This window comes from Xylocopa sonorina, chromosome 12 (genome assembly GCF_050948175.1).
Source record: "Xylocopa sonorina isolate GNS202 chromosome 12, iyXylSono1_principal, whole genome shotgun sequence".
NCBI classification, from domain to species: domain Eukaryota; kingdom Metazoa; phylum Arthropoda; class Insecta; order Hymenoptera; family Apidae; genus Xylocopa; species Xylocopa sonorina.
In genome coordinates, this window is record NC_135204.1 from 8,626,707 (window position 1) to 8,651,800 (window position 25,094).

Genomic DNA, 25,094 nt, shown 5'->3' on the forward strand with positions numbered 1-25,094 from the left:
TATTCGTAAAAATAAGTAGCGACATAAGGCTCTGTGTAGGTGTATATATTACAAGGAAAACATATTTAACAACGAGATCAGTCACGCAAATACTAGAGATGTCATTTTAGAACACCAATGGTACATTTATATTGCATAAGCAACGCTCGCTTATCAACTAGATTATCCTAATAAAGCTTATTAATTAATTTTATACGTAACAAATAATAGCAACAACAAGTAACTCAACTTTCACGAGGATTAAGAAATTGTTCAACTACTCGCAAATATTTTTAATGCAATTATCACATTACTTGGATGTTAAGTACGCCGATGTGTAAAGTATTGCCAAGTTATACGCGCGGATCTTTTCAGAATTAATAACTAGAGACTCTCCCACATATTATCACGGAGAATCTTTGAGGATTTCCTTTCTATTATGTTCTCAATTAAAGGAAATAGAAAATGTCGATGTATTTTAAACGGAAAATGAAAAGAGCTGCGTGTAATTCGTTAACTTTATGTAAGTACTCATTTCCTCCTAAAAATCGTAACTAACATTGACATCAAATTTCAGGTACATCTTCTTTCTGAAGATGAGAAGTTGACGAGTCTACGAGCCTGCGAGACGTTGTCGGCAAACAGACAACGCTCAGAAGGCGAAGAATGATTCACCAGCCAGTCACGAACAATCGTCATGGCAATGAGTACGTTAACAGTTACACAATGGTTGGTGGTTGAAGAACAGCTGGCGCTCGCCTGACTTTCAACGCTTCTGGACTCATGCTGCGCACCTGTTTCGTGATCTGGTCGTAATCGTACGTGACAGCCAGTCCGCCTTCCGAATTGGTCTTCCTCGCGTATCCTTTGCCTTGGGACGAGTTCACGGTCTTCTGCCTTTCGTTCGCGACCGTGTTATTACTGTAAAACGCGTCTGCGGCGATGCTGCCCTCTTCCTCTTCTCGACGATACCTTCTGCTCTTCGCCCTCAGTACCGCGTACACGGCGATGGATATCAAAAGAAGGAAGAACAGTAGACCTACCGCAGCGGCAGCTGCTATCACTCTCATTTCCGTTGGATCGCGAATATTTAGTTTAACGCTGGTGGAATCTCTGCCCTTCTCACTTTCCACTAGCAGAGTGTATATCCTAGCGTCCTCTGTTTGTAGATCCTTGATTACTAGCTTCGCCCAGTAGCAATTCGTGGGCATATCGTTCTCCTTGATGTGCTCCAGCGGCTGTGCCTCGTATTTTGGTTGAATGCTCTCTCCTGGATAAAGTAAGGAAGTGTATGGATCGGTGACAATCGTTATTTAAAGAAGAAATTCATCGTAAAACATTTAAACCCGTACCAGCTCTAATATGCGAGCTCCCCCATTGCCAAGCGACGATCTTAGGCGGCGGCCTCGAGCAGAAGCGCGACTTCAACGTGTGCTCTGGTTCTCCAGCCCACCCCAGCGACTCGTAGATGCCCTTCCCGCCGGAAGAAGGCCTCGCCTGTATCTCAGGCGGCCCAGTCACGTGTAGCACGTAACGAGCCTCGCTGGGCATCTCTCGTCGCACCCCGTTGATCACGTTGAACGCAACGCATCGATATTCTCCCTCGTCGGACCACATCACGTTTTCCAAACGCAAACGTTTGCCACCGTTCTTGTTCTGCAACGGGTTCTCGATGTCCTCCGTCAGACCACCGCGCAGATGCGTCCACCGATACTGAGCCGGTGGGTTCGCCTCGAAATCTGTGCACTCGAAGGGCTCCAAATTCGTGCCCAACAGAGTGGTGTCCTCGAACTTCTGTACACTATTGTTGCGGCTCGTGTTCTCCTCTTTCAGTCTTGGACCATCTGAAGAGAAGATTCAAGAATTCCTTGAATTAGAAAGAAATAATTTATTATAGCTAGGGACATTTCAAGGAATCTGTTAAGTATCCTGAATGGAAGAAGGCTACGACCCCTCTCGAAGGAAGATAGAATTCCCAGAATTGATTGGAAAGAGAAACTCAATGACTATCACTTAGAAGAGACTTCAATTGTACCGGTAACGAACGACAAATGAACGTTCACGTTGATGAGCCCAACTACTCCTCCCAGTGGAAAGTAAGCAGGTGTGCAGTCGACGTTAGGAACTCTAACCACGTGGGATACTTGGGACACAGACATCGAAACCAGTCGTAAATTGACAGCGTCCCTCGCTATTGGTGATTGCGGTTGTTTAATGAAGAAAAGAAAAAAAAGAGAAAATATCAGTCACGGAACTACGAACATTGTACATCCAGCCTGTAGTTAGCCGCGGTGCTTTCACCGATAACGTTGACCGCCTTGCAAGAATAGAGGCCCGCGTCGTTTCTCTTGACCGGCTCGAATCTCAGCTCTGAGCCGGTGCCCGTGCCGTTCTGCTGCGTTCTGTTTAGCATCAACGCCACCACGTTGCTCGTTAAAGCGATGGGAGCCGAATCCTTGAACCACTTGATCGTTCCGGCGGGGTTCCCGTCCGCTAGGCATCTCAGGCTCGTAAAGCTGATCGAATCCTCGAGTGCCGCGGTCAGGATCTCTGGCTTCGTCTCCAGCTTCACTTCTGGCGCGTCTGGAATTTTATACGCAGTCGGATTAAACTCTTAACTAAGAGTCGACACGATACTTGTATTCATTAAACGTCGCACGTATAATGGAACGAGCTAATACATTGGAAAACATAGCCAGAAATCTCGACAGAGTAGGCAGAATTCCAATGTTTCAAAATGAAATGTTGTTCTATCCTTGAAAATAGAAACTCATCGACTGATCCGTAGTACTCGAGTGGCTAGAAACTCGAGGTCTTCATTCAACGTTGGATTTCTACTAATAGTAAAGGGGAAGAGTTTCACGCGGGCGTCTGTCCGCTGGAGTGGTCAAAAGTGAAGTGTAGCGTGAACTGCGAATAGGGTTCGCGTACGTTTCGCGCCGGTAGGAACTTGTTTATGGTAGAAGAGTATGCGCAGAGAGTATATACATACAATGCACGTCCAGTCGTGTTTCCGCAGAGGCTGGAACGACGCTGGACGGATGCATCGTGATGCACCGAATCGGCAGACCATGGTTCTCCCTTTGTCCACGGACGCGGAGGAGGCTGTGCGCCGCCCAGGTTTTAGGACTGTCCACTTCCGTCACGTTCGTTTGCTCCCTTAAAGGCTCCACCTCGTCTCCTCCTATGTACCTGAGTAAATAATCAAGAATTTAATTAGATACCCTAACATTGCATCGTTAACATCGTTGAATACATCTACAGAGTATTCGTGATAATATTTCCAAGCTAATTTCAAATCTACAATTACTATAAAAGATGATTTTCCAAGTTCACTGTTTCCCAGAGTTCAGAATTCTGCATTTCTGACTGAATCAACGCTCCTCGTAGGTTCTCCATCCCAATCGGCCTGAGAACGGAGCCGTCACACCCAAGTTTCCGGAAAACGCCCGAGCAATTTCCCACGAGTACCGATATTCAAGGTTTATACCCTTTCTAAGAGTGATTCACGGGGCGACTATGCTCGACTAAGCCAGTTTCTCCGCTTCTACGGGCACGATCTGCATAATATCGCCTGGCAGAGCATCAGCAACAGCGAAGAAGCAGGAAAGAGGGAATATGAGGAACGGCGGATTGTTTAGACAGCGTGCCTATTAAAGGTTGTAAAAAGAGTTACTGGAGCCTCGCCCCGTTACAATAGCCAGCGCGATTTCTACGAACTAAACGCGAAGTGTGAAATTAGCGGCCGTTCTGGCTCTCTTCGTGCCACATTCGATTCGTTTCCGCGGCAAAATGCGCGCGCCTGTACGTGCGTCGCCAAGTGAAATTCGTTGTTCCGAATGTTTTCGTTAAGCGTCATCATTTTGCAGGCATCGGTGTCACTGGACGTTCGAAGAATAACGAGGAGTCATGCGGAAAGTCTGAAAAGTGATTTCAGTAAATATTTCATTGAAGATTCCTTTTCACCGCCTAAATTTTAACTCTACTTTCTCATGGAAATTACTTTAAAGAAAGACTTCAATACTTTTTCTGTTACTTTTTTTTTTTTGAACGCTCGTTAAACGCTTGGCAGATGAAATTCTGTGTAAAATGAAACGGATCCGACTCGATTCACGGACTATTGCCCAGTGAAACAAACCTATCCTCCGCCTTTATACACGACTTCCTCGTTCAACCAAATTGTTTGCGCTTTCTAAGTACCGATTAACGATCTGTGACAGTGAAAGAAATTCTTTCACTGTTTCGAAAGAAAGAACCAGAAGAAATCCTGCGAACTCAAAATTCAAACTAAAAGGAATAACGAGACTTTGCTAATTATGCTAGAATAATGAAATGAAAGTAGCATATATCCTAAATCTGCAATCATTGTGATTTACTACTTGAAAAATCAGGTTCTACAGCGAGAAGTTGTGTTTACACCGCGCAACACGTGCGTTCATGTGCAAAACGCGTTCATGGAAAACGTAACACCGCTCATGCGAACGTGATGATCGGCACAGAATGAGTTTAGCGTTATAAGAATTTAGATGAGGTGTGGCCAACGGGTCATTAGACCGTGACACGAAAAAGACGCAGCCGGCTAAGCTTCTCCGCTGCATAAACACAGCGTTATGGGTTCTTGCCTCTGCGAACCACCTCTTTTTATCTCTCGAAATCAGCGAAACAGTGTTTTCATGAAGTTAGAGAATTAACCGCGGCAAAGTGTTGTATGTGTACATCTGTTCGCACAAGTAAAAGGAATTTTTTGTAAATTGCGATTAGAATGCGTTATAATGATATTATTGGAACCTCTTTATATACTTTCTCGATTCATTGGGGAAGGTTTTACTTGACTTTTGCTGGAGAATTAAAATTGGAAAAGTACTAGCGCAGTGTCAACTGCAGTTAGCATTCCACCGAATGAAAGTGCCTACAAAAACAATAGAAATATCGTCAGTATCGTTGCACAAGCGTTGCGTTGCGTACAATTGGAATGGACGTGAATAAAAGGTGAATTGAGAACAGTTCTGTGTTACAATAGTAAAACAATATCGAAGTTCAAAGTTTTCAATGATTCGAAGTGTACGTAACGATTCCGCGGAGTCGAGTCACGTTTACCCTTTTAGTCGACTAATTAACTCACCACTTGATGAGGGCTGGTGGGTTTCCATATCTAGACACGCAGGAAATGGTCACTTCCTGGCCCTCCCTTAACGTTAGGGCGGTGTTTAAAATCGTGCCCCCGTATTCCAACCGTGGCTTCCGCGGTTTCACTGAAATCCACAAAGCGACAGGACATTTAACGATAGCAGACACATAAAACAAATTCTAAATTCTTTTTGTTAACGTTTTGTAACTGCAAGTAACGTGAAAGCTCCCTCTTGTGTCTTCTAATTTTACGCGGATGTGTGTGCACAATTGAATTTGGCGGGAAGCCGGTTGTTGGATAAATCCACCCGCAGAAGAGGAAAGTAGAACGGAACGAGCGGGCTCGCGTTTCATCACGTGGTAGATCGTGTTTAGCGAATTTCAAGCTGTGCGCCGGAAAAATCTGCGTCGTTCCACTGGAGAGGCGTCAGGATCTGATTAGCCGCGCGTATGATTCGTCGAGGATCATTCACGGCGAAGAAAGCGATATTTCTCTGGGTGATGTAAAAACCCAACGTTCCGTTAAAACTAACGTCTACACACTTGTTTAACGGTTTAACATTTCATGGAGCGTTGTGCACTTCATTAAGTGGCCTCTGCCGATTCGTTAATTCAACTTGATCATGTTAACTCCTTCTAGTTAACAGATAATCCGAACACGCCAGTTCCAAGAAAGAAATGGATCCCACTGGATCGGTCGTGTTCAAGTGGTTTCCCAGAGATGGATTTTCGATAGAAAAACAAGACGGTCTGTTCTGAAACTTTTTTCCAGCTATCTTGAGGGGGCTGCGAGATCATACGCAGATGTAGTTCGTTATCGAAGATTAATTCTCGAGTGGGTGAAAATATCCTTGATTTGGTGCAGGCCCAACGAACTCTGGTACTGGTAGAGTGGAGTCGAAACTTTTTTGGGAGTTTAAAGCATCTCTCCTTCTATCCAAGCTATCAAGGATCAGAGGAAATCTGGGAAGATGAATCTCGAGTAAATTTTACAGACCAAGTACACATAAAAACCAATCTAACACGACTAACATACGAAACACATTTTGTACACCAACGAGAAACAATTTTAAAAGAACTTACTTTCGTTCCTACATTTCCTAAGGGAAGTAATTGATATGAAAGCCTCAATCAGCGTTCTCTCGCGAGATAAACAGTTACAAATGATCCATCTAGCGGTGATTACACATATACGTACTTAAACATCGAAACTACCTTACCCCTGACCAACAGACGAGACGGTAAAGAAGTTAACGCGTCCTGTCGCGTGAAATCCCCCGAGGTTACTTGACACTCCCAGTAGCCGTCGTCGAAGTCGAGGGAGGCCCTTCTGATAAGGAGGGTGCAATCGCTGCCGCGTCCGCTCACCCATTCGTACTTATCCGGGTGCATGCCCACCGGTTTCCTGTCCTTCTGCCAGATGCACTGGCCCCGTTTGTCCTGCACCCTGCACCGTAGCTGCACATCGTCGCCGGAGGACACTTCCTGGTACAATGCAGGCGTCTCCGCGAATCTCTGCTCGGCATTAATACGAGCAACAATCACAGACAGCGTCGCGACGATGGTACGAAGAATATAAACGAATTTCATTTTGGAAATCAGTAATTGGTACTTAATTGTCCGTTCGGAGTCTTTTTTATGCTGTTCCTCTTCTCGTGGACTTAAATACGGTGGCAGTCTTGATTTTTCAAGTCACTCATTATCCATAACGTTCAATCGATGTTTTTTCTTATCATTGATTATGTTGCTAGCGATTCTGTGAACTTTTTAATACAAACATCGTTGTAATCGTTATTTTATTGTATTGAGATAAATGTAATATATTCGTTGTTGGTTTTATTACGGTTTTAAGGTTCGTTGATGCGTAATCGATGTTTTGTTGTTAAAACTGAGTACACGTTCGATGTTCGAAGTTATTTGAAAAGTTAATCTTGTAGGCGATCGATTGGCGCGAAAATTGGGCGCCGTTTGAAGAGTTCAGAATTGTTTAATTACGTTACCTTTATGTTTCTCACATTTTTAATTAACTTCAATTCATTTACTTTATATCGTGTGATAAAAACACACAGTTCCTCCTGTTTCAGGTATAATACTTTCACTGTAAACACTGCACTCAGGTTCGATGGCACTAAGCGTACACCAAAAGTTAAACACGTTCACAAAATTTAAAGGTACGTGTGTGTAATCACGGTCGATTTATTAATTAACAAATTGTATTTTATCTTACAGATTCAGAGTGATGTTAATGTCCGAAACCAATCTGACTGTTCGCAATCAGCATCGGGAATCTCTCGGTTGGAGAACGTAAGACTAAATGAGCCGTTGTGAAATTCGAAAGAAACTCCGCGACAACGGAGTCACTGCAGCGCCACCGTCGGTGCTTTGCCATAACATCTTCGCATCCCTTATGAAATTCAAATTTATCCTCAGTTATCCTCTTTTCGTATAATTGAAGGAAAACTGTATTATACGTACAAGTATCGTACGTGAGACGATCGCAGGCTTCTTTAAACCCTCATGATAATCACAATCGTACATACGTAACAAAATTACACTTATTTTAGTTAAAAGTGATAGTTTATAGCGTCCATCACTTCTGTTACCATTCCTAGCGGTAAATTGAATACCATTTCATCCTGTACAATACTTAAACAAGTTTTTTACGTGTATACCATTATAATTCTCTCCAATAATCGATGGATTCACGCTTTATCTTCACTTGTACACATTTTCGAGGATTACTGGTGTTACTTAAAACTTTCAATCAGAAATTCTTACAAATTGTGATCTCCCAAAGTTTAATCCACAAACTTAATTGAACAGAACAGTCTGTCAGGTCGAACTTTCTTTCGGATGACACACTTTTATTCCTTCATACGTTCCATATAAGAGCGCCTTATCGAACTTGAATATTAAGCGTTAAATATTGTAATTTCAGACTGAACAGGCGGGTCGAACGCGGGGAACGCCAGTGGCCGAGAAACGAGAAAAGAAACCAGCCGGTGGAGGTAAAACCGAGTATATCTAGGACGTGTGGTGTAGAATACTGGAGTCGAGGCACGTAGTGGAACTGAGCCGGAGTTAAAGCCAGAACGTTCACCGGAGTGGAAGCGGAAGACGGGCCCCAAACGCGGGCCCACGCGTGCGTATCCAACCCTGTCTCCTCTCCTGGCTATCCTTATTATTCGAGCGTGTTATCATTATGCCATGCTACGACGAGCTTAGCCACCCATTTGTTCTATATACTCTTTATTTCGAGTTTAGCCACCGGGAACCACCACCGCAGAGCTGCTTTGTGGTCCCAGGATACTCTTCGATGGAAAATCTATGTCCCTACGGGTCCCATGGAACTTTATGCAGTGTCCACGAGTAATAGCACGCGTAACAAGACTGGTGGATGTGAAATTACTTCTCTGGATGTTCCTGAAGTACTTATTCTGCAATATTTATACCCCAAAGAGGAATTAGTACAAGATTAATTGGGAAATTTAAGCAACTGCAATGAAAACTACAGATTCCTGGGGCAATCAACGGTATCTTCTCAACTAGAACAAAGAAGAACATCGAGAAATAGATTAATGACTATCTTACATTGTTTTATACACTTTTATTACAAATTTATATTAGTTTTAGTTATAGAATTTGTTGTATATATATTTCTAAGAGTATATTATAATAATTAGCTTGTAAGATCATCTGTATGGTTTGTATATTGTTTAATAGTTAAAATAAAAGCTTAATAAGTGTTATATAACTGTTTAATTATTTAATAACCAATCTAGCACACCTAGAATGCCCAATCCTTATCCTCAAACGAGAAAAAACTTAAAAAAAGAACCCTGGTCACTATAAACTTTGAAATATCTCCTATACTTTTGAAAATTACGATTTCTTGGACAATGACGTCACTTCCGAGAATTCTTGGAATTCTCGATGACGTCATTTCCAAGAAGTGGCACTTTCGAATACCTCCTCACCACTTATGTTCTCCTGATACAAAGTCGAATTTTCAAGATTTTGGTCGAAAAATCGGCAATGTATCAGGAGAACATGACGTCATAGGAGGTATGCTTGCCACTTCTTGGAAAATGACGTCATTTCCAGGAATCGCCGAAATTCCAGGAATTCTCGATGACGTCATTTCCAAGAAGTGGCACTTTCGGATACCTCCTATGACGTCATGTTCTCCTGATACAAACTCGGATTTTCAAGATTTTGGTCGAAAAATCGGCAATGTATCAGGAGAACATGACGTCATAGGAGGTATCCGAATAGTGCCACTTCTTGGAAATGACGTCATCGAGAATTCCGAGAATTTTGGCGATTCCTGGAAGTGACGTCATTTTCCTAGAAGTGGCAAGCATACCTCCTCACCACTTATGTTCTCCTGATACAAAGCCGGATTTTCAAGATTTTGGTCGAAAAATCGGCAATGTATCAGGAGAACATGACGTCATAGGAGGTATCCGAATAGTGCCACTTCTTGGAAATGACGTCATCGAGAATTCCAGGAATTTCGGCGATTCCTGGAAATGACGTCATTTTCCTGGAAGTGGCAAGCATACCTCCTCACCACTTATGTTCTCCTGATACAAAGTCTGATTTTCGGATTTTTGTTGGAAAAATTGGAAATGTATCAGGAGAACATGATAGGTGAGGAGGTATCCTAACGTGCCACTTCTTGGAAATGACGTCATTGGGAATTCCGAGAATTTTGGCAGTTACCGGAAGTGATGTCATTTTCCAGGAATTACTAACTTTTATGCGTTTGTAGTTACAGGGAAAGGATTTGGAAGTTGTTAGGATTGAGGATAAATAATAAAACTGTTTAATTCCGTTTATAAAATTAATTTATTCAACAAATGCACTATAATATACAGCAACATAAGCAATTGAACTTAATACTATAATAATAATGATAGGCATACTTACAATACAGTGTAATTTAACATAACATGTGTTAAGTACAATTTTGTGTAAAAAATAATATTCGCAATAGATTAAAGAAGATATAATACAACTTTGTGTCCAGAAAATGAAGTGAAATGTGAAAGAAATTCATAAATTTTTAATTTCCAATTCCATCTGTTCCATATTTGCTAAGGGAATAGAATGTTCCTGTTTCGAATGAATGTATTAGCGTATTGGATTCTTTATATTGTGTAATGTTCACATTATTGTATGATAATTCACTTACCTCATTATTCTACGCACTCGACAGTCTTATAAAATAAGTACTTTCAACCGACATAAAATGCTTTCAATTCTGTAGGAAAATTATGATAAATTACCGACAGGGAGCTACGCACTCCTTTCTATTTCCAATGCTGACGGTGAACATTAATTTAGAGAATCATACGGTAAAGAATGTGCACTTGTCGAGCAATTTGTACTTAATAGTTAGCATCCAGTAATGAACAACGATACGTCGATAGTTTAATAAAGAGTGAAAGCACTTTAAACTGTACGAGGAATTGCTAGTTCGTTACAGACCAAGTTAATGACCTCCACTAATGAGTGTTTAATAGATTCTTTCACTTGCTTATCAGTTTTATCGACATAGCAAGCTCATGAGATCACGATGATCGTTATAACGTAAACTAGTGATAAGCATTACTCTAAGCAATTGCATTAATTGCACCTAGTGAAGCCCGTTTTGTATTCTTGAGAAACGAAGATTTTCCCCTTTTCCGTGGGAAAAGTATTACGCAGCGAGCCGCTTCCTCTTCGAAAGCAATCATTCATAGTTCTGAATGAAACTACGTACACGCATCCACACCATAAAGTATGCGTCTGGCTCAACATTATTTATTAACTCGGAGTGAGTCATAATCGGGCTGCTTATATTCCAAGAGCTTTATTAAACTCGTTCAAGAACTATGCCTGATGCCAGACGCTTCCCTACAATCATTCTAAGCGTGCAAAAAATGCCGATTATCTATTGACGATAGTATTTATCTATGACGTATGTGTATGATACTAGATTTCCTAAAATATTTCAATGAATATTATCAAATTATCTAGTTTGTTTGGAACTGCGTGCAGTTAAACGTCACCGAGTACATTCTTCAATTTTACTAAGGTGAAATTACGCTTTGATTGAACGACCTGATCGATTCGACGAACTTAAAACCAAAGTGAACAGTGTAGATGTTTTTACTACTGAAAGTGTTCAATTAAATTGCATTTTGGAACCTGCACTTACTCTGCTGACAAATCAATCGTTGAGTGATCCAATATTATTTGATCAAAGTAAGATACGTAATCTCGCCTTTAAAAGAAAAGCGCTCAATTAGTTCTCGAACGATTTTTCAAATTTTAAAAACGCAATCGAACTTCAAGATTCGCATATTGGTAATACATACGAGTAATACTTTCACAGATGTTTTCCAATCTTAATTCCGCGTGCCATCGTTCGAATTATTTGGGAAAATCAGAAGAGAATCGTGGACTTAAGTTTGCATTTAAAAAATGATAAGTAGATGGAAATATGTAAAAAAAAATCTTGTTACGAGATGTGCGCAACGATCGATCGATATATCGCAAGAACCGCTTATCCAGACGCGGCTAATTTCAGAGCTGTTGTGAACAATGGCGACGTTTCGACGAAAGTGACATTCTAACGAACAAATGTGTTTTTACACTTTAACATTAATCCTCTTTTGTAGATATTAATTACGCTCGTTAGCCGCCAGGCCGGCTGGTACCCGCGTTTCAGGATGGCTTTGAACGCGAACGCGTTGTCCAGTGACATAAGCCGAAGGAATCCACAGGATGAGTACGAGCTCATCCAAAGGATAGGCAGTGGAACTTACGGAGATGTTTACAAGGTTCCACGACGCTCATCGCGTATATTATGCTCTCTCTTGACCAGACGCCTCGCGTTCACCCGCTATTCCATGTTTCTTTTCTTATTGCAGGCTAAAAGACTTTCCATGAACGACCTCGCTGCGATTAAGGTTATCAAGCTGGAACCAGGTATGTTTTCCCAGCTTTTCGGCACGTTTCCACGGAACCGCTCGCTGGTTTTTCCTCGTTGAACATTTTTAAGAATTAGCGCTAACGCTCGTTCGCTAACGTTCTTCAGTTTTATCTGGATAACAAATAATTTCAATTAGACAGGGAAATTCAGATATTGCTCTCTTGCAATGCATTTTGCAGTCTATGATTCATCGGACAATTATTGTCTACATTCTACATTGTTCTCTTTAATCTCTCTTGTTCGTACTTGGGGCCCTTTTCTTGGTAAAAATATAGGTTTGAGAAGAGCTTTCAAACTTGGACATTTATGGCAAAGCTTCAAATATGTTAGCATACCCATCCATGCATAAATTGCATTTTTTATTTTATACATGAAGTGATCATTTAATTTAATTCAATTAATTTTACTTGAAGAATTTTTATCCAAGCTTTACACTGAATTCAGCAGAACTCTGTACAAATAATAATTTCACTAGCCCAATATTCTTAGTGATAATTCTTAGTGATGATAAATATTGCAAAATTATATAAGCGTAGACAAACATTTACATAATGCATTTATTATTTAAATGTTGCAGGGGATGATTTTGCAATAATTCAACAAGAAATTTTAATGATGAAAGATTGCAGGCACCCAAATATTATCGCCTATTATGGTAGTTACTTGAGAAGGGATAAATTATGGATTTGTATGGAATATTGTGGAGGTGGTTCCCTTCAAGATATATATCACAGTAGGTTCATCTTTTAATATGTTAGTTAAGGCAATTGTTCCTCGAGAAATAGTCTTGTACCGCTACATTTTCAAGATTTGTTCAAATAAAAATATTGTATTACAACACTGAACATTTTAATAATATTACAGTAACCGGACCATTATCGGAAATACAAATAGCATACATGTGCAGAGAAACTCTTTTGGGATTGGCTTACTTACACAGCATGGGCAAGATGCATCGTGATATTAAAGGTGCCAATATTTTGCTGACAGAAGCTGGTGATGTGAAACTAGCTGATTTCGGTGTGTCAGCACAGATTACAGCAACTATTAACAAAAGAAAAAGTTTTATTGGTACCCCCTATTGGATGGCACCTGAGGTACTCTGTGACTCTTTGAAATAATTTAATGAAATGTGCACAGAGGACCTACATTCTACAGCTTTACAGGTCGCAGCTGTAGAAAGGAAGGGTGGTTATAATCAACTGTGTGATATTTGGGCCTGCGGGATCACTGCGATAGAGTTGGCAGAATTGCAACCGCCGATGTTCGATCTGCATCCGATGCGAGCGCTTTTTCTTATGTCCAAATCCGGTTTCAAACCGCCGACGTTAAAGGACCGCGACAAATGGAGTCCAACATTCCACAATTTCGTGAAAGTTGCTCTCACGAAAAATCCTAAAAAAAGACCAACCGCTGAAAAATTACTACAGGTTTTTTTATTTCTATCTAGAGTGCACATATGTAATGTGCATTAAGTTCAGCGCTAGTGAAATGAATGAAAAATTCTCGTTTCAGCATGCATTTTTTCAAGGGGAAATGAGTAAACGCTTAGCTTTGGAATTGCTGCAAAAAGTATCGAATCCTAGTCATATGTTCACCGATCTAGAAGCGGACGAAGATGGGGCTGTGCCTAACGTCCCGCAGAGAATAGCGTCGCGACATACCGCGAGACCTAGACCAAAAAGTCCTATACCACAATTAGATAGCGACGGTAAAAGATGATAGTGTTCAGAGATTCAAGACTTCCGTAATATACCGCAGTTATTATTGTTGAGGCTATCGAATATAAGTGTCGCTCGGCTTCCAAATGAAGTTAGCTGCGTTAACTACTCTAAAAGGGCGCTACTTACATTCGAAAGCCTCAACAATGGTAACGTATTCTGTTCTTGTATAAAACTAAATTGCACGCGCGTTACAGACCAAATTAATCTTGATGGGACGTTACAAAGAGACGCGATGTCTCCGTCTGTGGACAGTAATCCGTCATGGGATATCATGGACATTATGAACAACGTCAAGGTAATTCATGTTCTATACAGAATAACTTTATGTCTTTATATCTTAATATACGGTGTTAATCTATATTTAATATCATTGTTGTACCTAATTATCCAGGCCGTACGTAACTGTGATGTTCATCCGGATTGCGGTATCGGCACGGCGTTCGAAGACGTACAGGAAAAGTGAGTATACTCGAAATACATATATTTGATTGTACAAATCGATACATCGCCGCGAAAAATATGGGGGGAGGGGATGCTTAAAGATCCTTCCACTAATATGGTAATTGCTGTTTTGCTTCAACTCTCCTTCCTCTTACGCGGAACAATAGTTACTGATTAATGTCTCTGCAAAACGTTATATAAATATTAAAGTCGTTACATAGTCTGGAACTATATAAAGCAAAATGGCAATTTTGATCTAACCAGTCTCGAGAGCTGCATATGGCACGTCTGCTTCCGCTTTGCATATATTGCATTAATTATTAACGAGAAACGGAGACAACGAAACATTCAATTTTAATGCCTGTGAAAGTCTAACATATCAATTTTTTTTACTTTTTTTTTTCCTTTCTAGTTATTGCTATTATTCATAGTTTCTTTGTGCCACGTAAAAAGAATAGACAAGATTTCCGATGCATCGCATAATGATGATTTCTATGTCATTCTGTACATTTCCTAGACATGATATAGTTTATTTTTGTGTCAGTACTGTTGGCGCTAACGTTACAACAGATAGTAGAGAGTCGCGTCGAAGCAAAACAGGCACAGAGATATTTCATATGAGTTTAAGGTAATTGAACGCAGGTAGTTTGGTGTGAAGAAATTACATGAAAGATTTTCAGATTTACCTCGAAGAGATTTAACATTAATATCATTGCGAATTAATTAATTAATGATATTACCAACGAGATGGAATGACTTTTGAATTTAGGTTTTTTTTTTTTTAATATAGATGCGTGTATAACTGCATGCTGTTTAATTATCAATATAGAATGTGACTAAAAATGTAAAGCATGAATGAAACTAGTAATTGAAGATTTTTTTACATTTAATTAGTTTAGATAAAATATAATTCATGAATGACTAATCTTATTACAATTATTCACGTTGTACGAGTCGTTGATTTTATCGAAGAATAGACACGAGAATAATTGCATGGCAATTAGTATAAAATAGTACAAATATTGCACGATTGAAATGAAAGTTCAAAAAGGTCTTGATGTGTTCACTACTCCCATTGCGTAAGTATTAGTAGTACCATCTGTAATTTATTCTCACATAAAGATCTTTTTGTCTTGTTAAATTTATCTTTCTATATTTTTTTAATAGAAAATATTATTCAACTTTTCAATATAATTTTCTATAATATCTTGCACTTGGTAATTAATAAATGATTAATAAGACAATACGATTTAATAAGCTGAGAATCATAGTGTTGTAAATCAAGAAAAAATAATTTCAAATTATTGCCACAATTTCCTTGAAACGTATTGTGTCTCACATATATTTCTGTGATCCTCAGCCCCATAAATTATATTCGAATGAAAAACTTTCCGTGGCATGCATTTATCATGAACATTTTATTTAAATTAAAACAGTAATTTTATAGGTATTATTAAATCGTAATCTTCGATTAGTATGGTAAATTGAAATAGTTATTACTTTATCCTTATATTATGTCTGTTCCTTGTCTGAATTTCACGACTCATTTTTATTCTCGTAGTGTTAATTTTCTCTGATCAGTTTGTAATTTTAATAATTTCTCCCCAACAGGAGTCTATTGCAGTACATTGATGAGGAGTTGTTGCTAAGGTATTGGCAGGTAACCCTTTTCCCTTGCACCTTGCACCTTGCACATATACTTCCTAACGCCTCGCATTAAAATCATTTAGTTCTTACAGCGTTTCTTACTAATTTATTAATCTTCCCATTCTTTCTTTCTAATACCCTTTTCATTTGCATTCAGTTTAAAGCATTCAAATTGTTTAAAGCTTTTGCATTTTGCATTTCTTATTCTTTCTACCAATTAGTTTTTATTTATATCCCATACAAATGATCCTGATGAATATTAACACCCCCAACGTGTGTGTAAATAATGTTACTTTAGAATTCATATGTTTAGAGTATAATTCTTTTTTATTTCTAGATGTTTTTAATGTTGTTTACCGCATGATATCTTTTTTTTCTTTTTTTTTTTTTGTAGAACAAATTGCGATCTGTTGACCATATTGGTGGTGGAAGTTTGTGTATCTGTTCCAGAGATTACGATTTTTAATGTACAGATTCATCTAACTCGGTCATCTCGAGTTGTTCGTAAACTATTAGTTGTACAAAGATTGCATCAAGTGAAAGTTGAATGTCTCTTGAATCATATAGCTTTTACTTTATTCACTTCTCTGTGTAACTAATAGTTTCTGAATGTCAGATGATCGAGTCAAATTGTGACTCACTCTGTATCGCATCCAAACTGTGACGATAAGAGATTTGCTATACTAAAAGCAAATGAAATAATATCCTATTAAATAATTGTGGTAATAAATGTTACTAAATAGTATCCCCCTTATTGATATTTGAAGGTAGCTGTGTATTATTTTGATATTGACTGCTGTATAATCCCCATAAAATGTGAATGTAAAATAATCGTAGAAAAAAATCAACAAAAATCTTGACAGGGTCGATAACAAAAAAAATATATGTAATTGTTTTATAGTATATGATTATAGTTTCATGTGTGCAGGGGGAATGCAATGTCGATGGTTGGTGGGCATTGCGACCAGCTATATTCCCTGCAGTAAGTAAACGATAAAATATAATAGTAGGCTGTTCCGTCTTTGTCATTGTAGATACAGTCCAGTTGTTTTTGTTACTTTTGGTTGAAAGTAATTAAGATTATCGCCTTTCACACAGACCAAATTATTCATGTGTTTGTTGTAAGTCCAGCTTATATATAGAACGATAAATTATCATATCTATGCAGCAAAATTATACTAGCATTCTCAGGAAAGAGCCAGTATAGTTCGGTTTTCTCGTGAAATTTACTTTTTCGTAAATATTGCATTGATCTGTTTAATTTTGTATACTCCTTGCTTGAACACTTCATTTTTCCTGTGCACTATTTCCCTACAAAACACCCTGTATATTTTTGAACACTTCCAGACGCTTAAGAATTAATACAGTAACAAATGCTATAAAACTACTGTGTCCTAATTCACCCATCATAATTCTTTCATCCTCTAACGTACTGTCTTGTTGCATTTTTTCGATTTGACAAACATTGCTACATATTTTTTAGTTCGTATCTAATCACAGTTATTAATATAGGTTTTTCAATTATAATTTACTAACATTTGTAGCACTATTTTTTTCAAAAGAAAATTAATACTTAACTCTTCCAATTACAGAATATTTTCTAACAACTGGTGGTCTTTTTATTCTTTTCCAGAGCTACGCTTCCTCTTGGAGAATCATCTAACGATTGTGAAGTGCATTGTCCATACTACAACATGTCAGGTAAGCATAGATTTTTATAGCTATTATTTAACTCCAACTTTATCAAACTATAAAATTGGGAGGCGGATGCGCAATTTTCAGATGCGCTACAGTTCAGTTACCTGAGTACACTGGGAATTAATATAAAATTGGAATTAAGAATTGATTTAAAAAAATGACACAAATTGTAAAGTAATTGAACTTTTGCGCATCCAATATTCAGAAATGAACACCTAGCCTTACGCTGCACAAGATTTTGTACATATTACTCATTGGCGATTAAATCCTGTAAACCTCTAAAAACCTTAGAAGTGATTTAGCTTGTGGTAGAGGATAAATTAGTTTGATAATGTTAGTGATCGGGATATTAAGTTATGAAAGATTGGAAGGTGTCAAGGAAGTAGTATAAAGAATAGGTCCGGTGCTTAGGATCACAAGCAAGTCCCAGACGCCACAGCTCTGTGGACGAGTTGTACGGTTTGGTGAGCAGTACTCAGTCCTTAGCTGCTGTCAATGGGCAACGTCAACGATCTCTCTCGGACAGTGGTCCTAGAGACGAATCCCCTCAATCTAATGGTAGGAGCACGCTAATTATGGTGTTCAACAATTTTTTGTTTAACCCTCGATTGCCCTACATAACTTTAGTGTACATAAAACAAACCACAATCGTCTTATTCCTCTTTGACCTTAAACTAACACTATTAAAAATTGTACAGCACTACATTAAAGCATGCTTGTAAAATTTATTTCTTTTTCTGGTATATTTCAACTACTCGTTTCAACTAATCTTGAAGAATGTTTAAGAAATAGATGAATTTCTTTTAGGTCAAAGCGAGGTAGCAGTCGATGGAGACAGAGAAAGTATGAGCCCAGATTTGTTGTCTGATACTCCTCCTGTTCCACCGAGAAGAAGGGACAGGAAGCGTCACACACCTCCGAGGCCCATCAGCAATGGACTGCCACCAACACCCAAGGTTCACATGGGTGCTTGTTTCTCAAAAGTTGGTTCTATTTGTCTTTCTCCAATATGAAGTATCAATGATTAATCTCAAGTATCTGAGCATGCGAATATAAATTTGGGATAAAAATTAACATTCTTATTTAAGGTATTCAATGGTTGTCCGCTAAGAATACATTGTACCGCGAGCTGGATTCATCCAGATACGAGAGATCAACATTTATTAATCGCGGCAGAGGAAGGGATTTATAACTTAAATCTAAACGAACTCCACGAAACTGCGATAGATCAGTTATATCCGAGACGTACTATTTGGATGTACGTCATCAAGGATGTTCTTATGTCCTTATCCGGTAAGGCGTTAATCGACAGACATTATATAGAATAAAATGTCGCATTTTAATAATTGTACAATGAAAATTACAGGAAAAACTCCGCAATTGTATAGACACGATTTATTAGCAATGCAAAGTAAACAAACCCATAGGTTTTCATTGCACATGAACAAAATACCCGAGAGATTAGTACCTAGGAAGTTTGCCCTCACTACTAAAGTACCAGACACAAAGGGTTGTACCAAGTGTTGCGTTGGAAGGAATCCGTATAACGGGTAACTAAATGAATGTTGTATAGTATTTGCATACGTGGAAATATTAATGAGGTATGTAATACAGGTATAAATATCTGTGTGGTGCGATGCCAACGGGAATATTTCTAATGCAATGGTACGATCCTCTTAATAAGTTCATGCTTTTAAAGCATTTCGATTGTACATTACCATCGCCGTTAAATGTATTCGAAATTATTATCACGCCCGAAATGGAGTATCCGATGGTGTGCGTGTCTGTGAAACAACCATATCAGCAGAACAAATTGAAGTTGGATTTAATTAACATGAACTCAGGGGCGAGTTGGTTTCACAGTGACGAATTGGAAGATATGGATGGTTCAGGTAATATTTTGCATATTAAATAATTTAAATATATCTATGTATATATATATATTTTTGCCTAATTTTAATACTGATGCTTTTTTAGCCACTGTAATACCAAGAAGGGAAAACCTTCATGTTATCAATGTTACGCAGCTAGAAAAGAATGCAATATTAGTTTGTTATGATAGTAAGTATAAAATTAATTGTACAATGTACTGTCTCTTGCGTTACGTCTTATTTGTACGTGTGTTTTATAGATGTAGTAAAGGTTGTAACGTTACAAGGAAAACCTAGATCGAGCAGGAAGCACATGTCAGAGTTACACTTCAACTTTCAAATTGAATCCATCAGTAAGCAGTATTTTAAACAAGTAACCATATCATTCTGTCAGATATGTAATAATAATCTGTTCTTTTATTTCAGTCTGTTTACCAGATAGCGTATTAGCATTCCACAAGCATGGTATGCAAGGTAGAAGTTTCAAGAACGGCGAAGTTACGCAAGAAATTAGTGATCCGAGCAGAACGTACAGATTACTTGGATCAGATAAGTACGTCACGTATATTAACAATCACTGCTCGTTCTAAAAATTTAAGAGAAAATTTGTATTGACATAATTTCACTATTTAAATAATAGAGTCGTGATGTTGGAGAGTCATTTGGTAGCATCAGGTACGCTAACCGAGTCCGAGGGTGCGGACCTGTACATACTTGCCGGACACGAAGCCAGTTACTAACTTTTCATCTTCCAACTGTCAACTTACGGATCGCAACGTATCGCAAGTGACGTGAGATTCTCCACCGACTGCGTGTAAACTAAAATGTGACTGTACTAAGGGGCAGTGGTCGATGTTGGTAAGAGAATTGTTAATTATCCTGTTTTAAAAAGTGCATATGAATGAAACGTATCGTTCGATCGACGTACGAGCATGCATACATACATACATACACACAAACACACACACACACGATCATTCGTCATTGTTCTCCACATAGTCAAAGCTGCGTAGACTGGTATATTTACCACGGAAAACTTTTTAATGGTGGCAGGTTTAGGATTAGTGATCTTTAAAACCCGAAACGAAGATCACGAAGGAACAGATTATTAAGAAGAAGCACGATGTATTTAAAGTAACGCGTAAACTCGCCCTTATGCCTGGCAAAATGAAGCTTATACCAATTGTGTAATTTCTCCCGAGAAACGTACGCGCTATCGTGAAACCGATATTCTCTCGACACTCGTTATTATACTAAACGTTTATGGTAGACTCGAAATTCTGATTTAATCCGCTTTTCATTCATTTTCTTCTACATTCACGGGTATTGAAACAATGAAAACCGCGCATATATAACAGATATTTACTTGTATGTAATTACACGAATACTTATATTTTTAGAATGATTTTTAGATAATATATATAAAAAGGAAAAAAGAATCCCTACACGATCTTGAACAGAAATCAATCGTATCGTCGTAAGCTTCTCGTCTAAACTTTGTACAAGTAATAGGAGATATTGGCCAAAGGTAGTTTAAGTAGATTAATATATATGTATATTCGAACGTGAAACAAACAGAGAGCAACAAAGACAACGATTCAAATACAAATTAGTTACCGTGTGTACAAAAGTATAATAATACCAATCGAACGGCAGTCGCAAATATATTTTTCTCGCCACGGAAAGAAACGGGAATTAGAGAAATTAGAACGCGTGCATTCGATGCGATATACAGGCTGTTCGTCTACAGGCTGTCGTGAGTGTAAGTAATATCTTTACAGACTAAAATAAGAGGAAAATCGAGACTAATAAAATTACGGTTAAGATTGTTAATCTCGATTTTTGATCTCACATATTTTGGTCTTCAGAATAATTTCTTTCACTTGTGACCACCCATAGCGTAACACCCTGTATATGTATATATAGATATCCCTTATTCTTTTGTATAAGTTTTATTTTGGTAGGCATCAGGCATTTACATCAAAGTTATTTTAATAAGACATTGCGTTCATCAGTGTCTCTAATTTTGGACGACTGTACTATAAATATACACTATAAATTGCAAAGTAATTTATGATGGCGATCATAAATTATTTATTTTACTAAGTGTGTACGGACTCTCACTAATTCATTTGTTTAAAAATAATAATAATTTACTAGATATCATTTTAACTACTTAACAGACTTTATAGGATGCTTTATGTTATAGAGTAATTGGCTATCAAGTATAATATTAACAATTGGAGTCTACGAAAAAAAAGACGAAATGAATTTAGAATTGAAATTCCTGTTAATAGTTTCCTTTAAAATTTATATTGCTTTTGTGGGCATATATTATAAATATCTAAACAATTTCTTCCTATTGTACATGAATTCAAAGTTTAGAAGCACGATGTGTCTATTATATATACATGTAAACATATATCAATGAAATTATCGTCTTACTTCTTCAAAATAATGACGTTAAGTGCATTTTGTGTGATGGGTTTCAAGACTGGGAGAAATATAATTTCTCGTTCGCGAAAGACTTTCTTAACACTAGGAGCGGTGTGTAATTCAGGAGGAAGAGTGCTGGATGAAATAGAGCTTAAGGATTAACGCGAAAATTAAGCTAAATATTTAGTTTCTCTTTTCGACTTAATTTCCTTTTTCCTCTTTTAATCATTGAGATTTTTTCAGTTTCTCTTGTATTTTAAATTTACATAAGATTATTAAACATATCTTCTTTCAGTAATTTAATTAAAATTAGTATCAATTGATACTATGTGATACTACAATTTCTTTATGTAATTAATACAGAAATGATTAAGACACTCTGTATTTTTAAACAATGATTGCTGAAAAAGTTTAAAAAAAAATATCATTATTGTTATTTATTTATAAGATAGTTGACTTTTTATTTGAATACTCATTTCAAACTTTTTTTAGAGTATTTCTCGCGTAGCATAAAGTAAATATTAAAACGACCAATTTAAATGCAACTTTTTAAGATTAGAGGAATTTACATGTTTCGCACGTGGCAATTAGCATTAAATAAAAGACAAGTTAGAATTTAATGAACATTCGTTTTAGTTTAGACTGTTACATTAAGTTTAAACAGAATTTTTCAAATTTAAGTTATAAAATATTGCATGTTAAACGTTAAAATTGTGAGAAAGGAAAACTATTTTAGACTTGTGATTCGCACACTGCAAGAAATAATAGATTTCACTATAAAAACATTAATTTAGAACATAATTCTTACAAGAAAAATATGGTCAGTTAGTAGCGATATTTAAACGGTGATTAATATTTCATAATAAAAATTTTTTAAACCATTTATTATTAAAAGTCTAAGCAAAAAACTAAGAAACTTAAAATATAAAAAAAAAATGCTTTTCTGTGTAGCTTAAATTTTACTAGAATAAACTTTATATTTTAGTACTATTATCACATAGTAATATTATCTAAATTGCAAGTAATTTGATCAAGTGGGCTAACGAAATGTGGTTCGAAGCCTTTGAAAATTGATTAATACTTAAAATATTACGAATTTTGTTCAAACATACTTGAACTTGTTAGTGTCCCTTAGATTTTGCGACTATCTGGCACTTTTCCATCCATCGTCGATACGTATATCGATAGCTTGCAAACCAAAGTGATTGATTTGCAACGGGGAAGAGTGAAATTGTAAATTGAATTAGAATGGATCGAGAGAGTAAAATTATCTTGGAAATGTTGAAATATTTTGGTATTTTATATGAAGATTCGCCATGTATATAGAAAGTAGGATTTTACTAAAGAAAGTATTACTCTATGAGAAAATTTACTATAATAGCGTCATTATATATAGTGAACAATATCTAACTGCTTATCGTTTGTGGTAAATAATTGTGTTACATGAACGTTGGTATCTATTATACCAAAACATAAGTGGTGTGACCGACTTTATTTGCGAACAATCTTTTTTTTTTACTCATTTCTACTTAATTTCTTTTTAACGTAATCCACACACATCTCTACGTCATTTTATTTAACGTTGACTCTTCTACCACTTATGTTCAGATACAATTTAATACTGACCTGACGCTGACTCATTATCGCAAAGATGAAATTGCGCTTAAAGAGGAAAACATTTTACGCTGACAGTCCGTGAAACGAAAAGTATCGAAACGATTATTGTGTTCAAAGTATTTACTCACTTTACCATTTGAAACGTCACTCTTGTTTCGCGCGCGCGCGCGCTCGCGTCATCCTATACATTTATTCAAGTGTTCCATTCCAAAACACGATACACACACTGTCCGAAACATTGTCTACCCGTTCACCGTACAGGTTATGCGCGTCTAGCCGCGCATGCGCACACAGTGCACAAAGTGATAATTAATTCCTATCTTTAAACGTAGCGCGATGCATTTGAATACTGAATTGAAAGACGATCCTTAAAAGTATCTTAGCAATACTAATTTTTTAAAGAGATTATATACAGATGGTAGCTTTTAAAGGCAAGAGAGATGTTTTTTCAGGGAATACGAAATAAAACAGGTCCACCCGTCGGTATATTTATACGTTCGTGTCAGCAATTTAGTATGCAATTACAAACCAGTGCTTGAGAGCAATCGGATGGAATGCGAAACGTTTAATCAAATTGTAAAAAAAAAAAAAAAAAGAACTGGTCTGTGAGAAGTTACATAGAAGTAGGGTGTTGTTCGCGTAAATCGATAGGTATTGTGAGGGGAAAGGTGTATAAAGCAATGTCTTCCGTGTATTTGCTGTTAAGCATGTACCGTTAGGAGATATTGAGTGCTCGCAATGTCGGCATTTAAATCAAATTCATTTCGTATTGTCGCTTCAGTTTACCTTGTTGTTTAACGCAAGTTGTTCGCGATTTTTTCTCACTGTTAATCGATACATTGATCCTCGACTTGCACGAAGTATCGACTCTTTACGATGATTTCTTTTTACCTTGTTTCTGTGCAGTCGAAACTGCGTGACTGCAGTTTATCGATACAATGAAAGAAGTTCTCGTGTACTGTGCAAATCGAGGGATGGTTGTATATACATTATAAGTGTTCGTAACAGAATTCCTTTCAATATATATAGACTTGGAAGCATTTAAGAAAGTGAATACTTTTTGTTGAGAAATTGTTTCAGCACGTCTTTCGGACTGTACAGTATATTTCGTTTCCACGGTCACGTGATCGGCAGGTTTCAAAATTTTAAATATAATTCCCGGGCAAATGTATAATGGTGTGATATACGTAGAGGATTAGAACGAATAGATAAAAAGAGATAAGAAAGATTCGATATGCTTTCCCTAGGCATTCGAGGCGAATGTATAAAGCGTGTATAAAGATGTCTCTAATTTTTTATACATACATGTCCTTCTCTTTTTTTTCTCTCTCGACTTCGTCGATGTAATAGCGATTATTCTGTACATCATCCATAGTAACTAAAATTGAACGTTTCTTTTCACAATGTCATCGTGCAATGACACAGCAACGTTACCTGGCGAATTTTTGTATTATTCTAAGGACAATAATTTTATTCATGGCATCAGATGTGCGGTTTGCAAAATGCGTACAAGTATATATATATATGTATATCGGCTAAATGCATGAAAAGTACATTTGTGCTAGCGATTCA

At 37.5% G+C, this 25,094-nt stretch overlaps 2 protein-coding genes and 1 long non-coding RNA gene across 11 annotated transcripts; 1 reads left to right on the forward strand and 2 right to left on the reverse strand.

The window, feature by feature from the left end:
• Positions 1-356: 356 nt before the first annotated feature.
• On the reverse strand, positions 357-6,698 carry LOC143429890 (synaptogenesis protein syg-1). The gene is made up of 6 exons (XM_076905729.1): positions 6,327-6,698; positions 5,102-5,231; positions 2,972-3,171; positions 2,242-2,562; positions 1,332-1,823; positions 357-1,249 (listed from the first exon to the last, which is right to left on the reverse strand). The coding sequence occupies exons 1-6, from the start codon at positions 6,694-6,696 to the stop codon at positions 699-701; spliced, it is 2,064 nt and encodes a 687-aa protein (XP_076761844.1). The 5' UTR covers positions 6,697-6,698; the 3' UTR covers positions 357-698.
• A 4,977-nt stretch (positions 6,699-11,675) lies between these two features.
• On the forward strand, positions 11,676-23,417 carry Hppy (MAP4K3-like protein hppy). 9 transcript variants are annotated; one of them, XM_076905569.1, is made up of 21 exons: positions 11,676-11,936; positions 12,027-12,084; positions 12,666-12,821; positions 12,953-13,185; positions 13,255-13,518; positions 13,604-13,799; positions 14,007-14,107; positions 14,204-14,271; positions 14,798-14,881; positions 15,865-15,903; positions 16,829-16,882; positions 17,534-17,601; positions 18,010-18,156; positions 18,406-18,581; positions 18,687-18,891; positions 18,965-19,148; positions 19,213-19,490; positions 19,576-19,659; positions 19,730-19,822; positions 19,896-20,022; positions 20,110-23,417. In XM_076905569.1, exons 1-21 carry the CDS (start codon positions 11,826-11,828, stop codon positions 20,207-20,209), a joined length of 2,826 nt encoding a protein of 941 aa, XP_076761684.1. In that variant the 5' UTR covers positions 11,676-11,825; the 3' UTR covers positions 20,210-23,417. The 9 variants fall into 9 exon arrangements, with proteins under 9 accessions (XP_076761684.1, XP_076761689.1, XP_076761685.1 ...); XM_076905574.1 differs by lacking the exon at positions 18,010-18,156; XM_076905570.1 differs by lacking the exon at positions 16,829-16,882.
• LOC143429807 (uncharacterized) lies at positions 13,363-24,394 on the reverse strand. The gene is made up of 4 exons (XR_013102572.1): positions 23,656-24,394; positions 14,192-14,436; positions 14,009-14,119; positions 13,363-13,760 (listed from the first exon to the last, which is right to left on the reverse strand). It is a non-coding gene; the product is annotated as an uncharacterized LOC143429807 (long non-coding RNA).
• Positions 24,395-25,094: the final 700 nt, after the last annotated feature.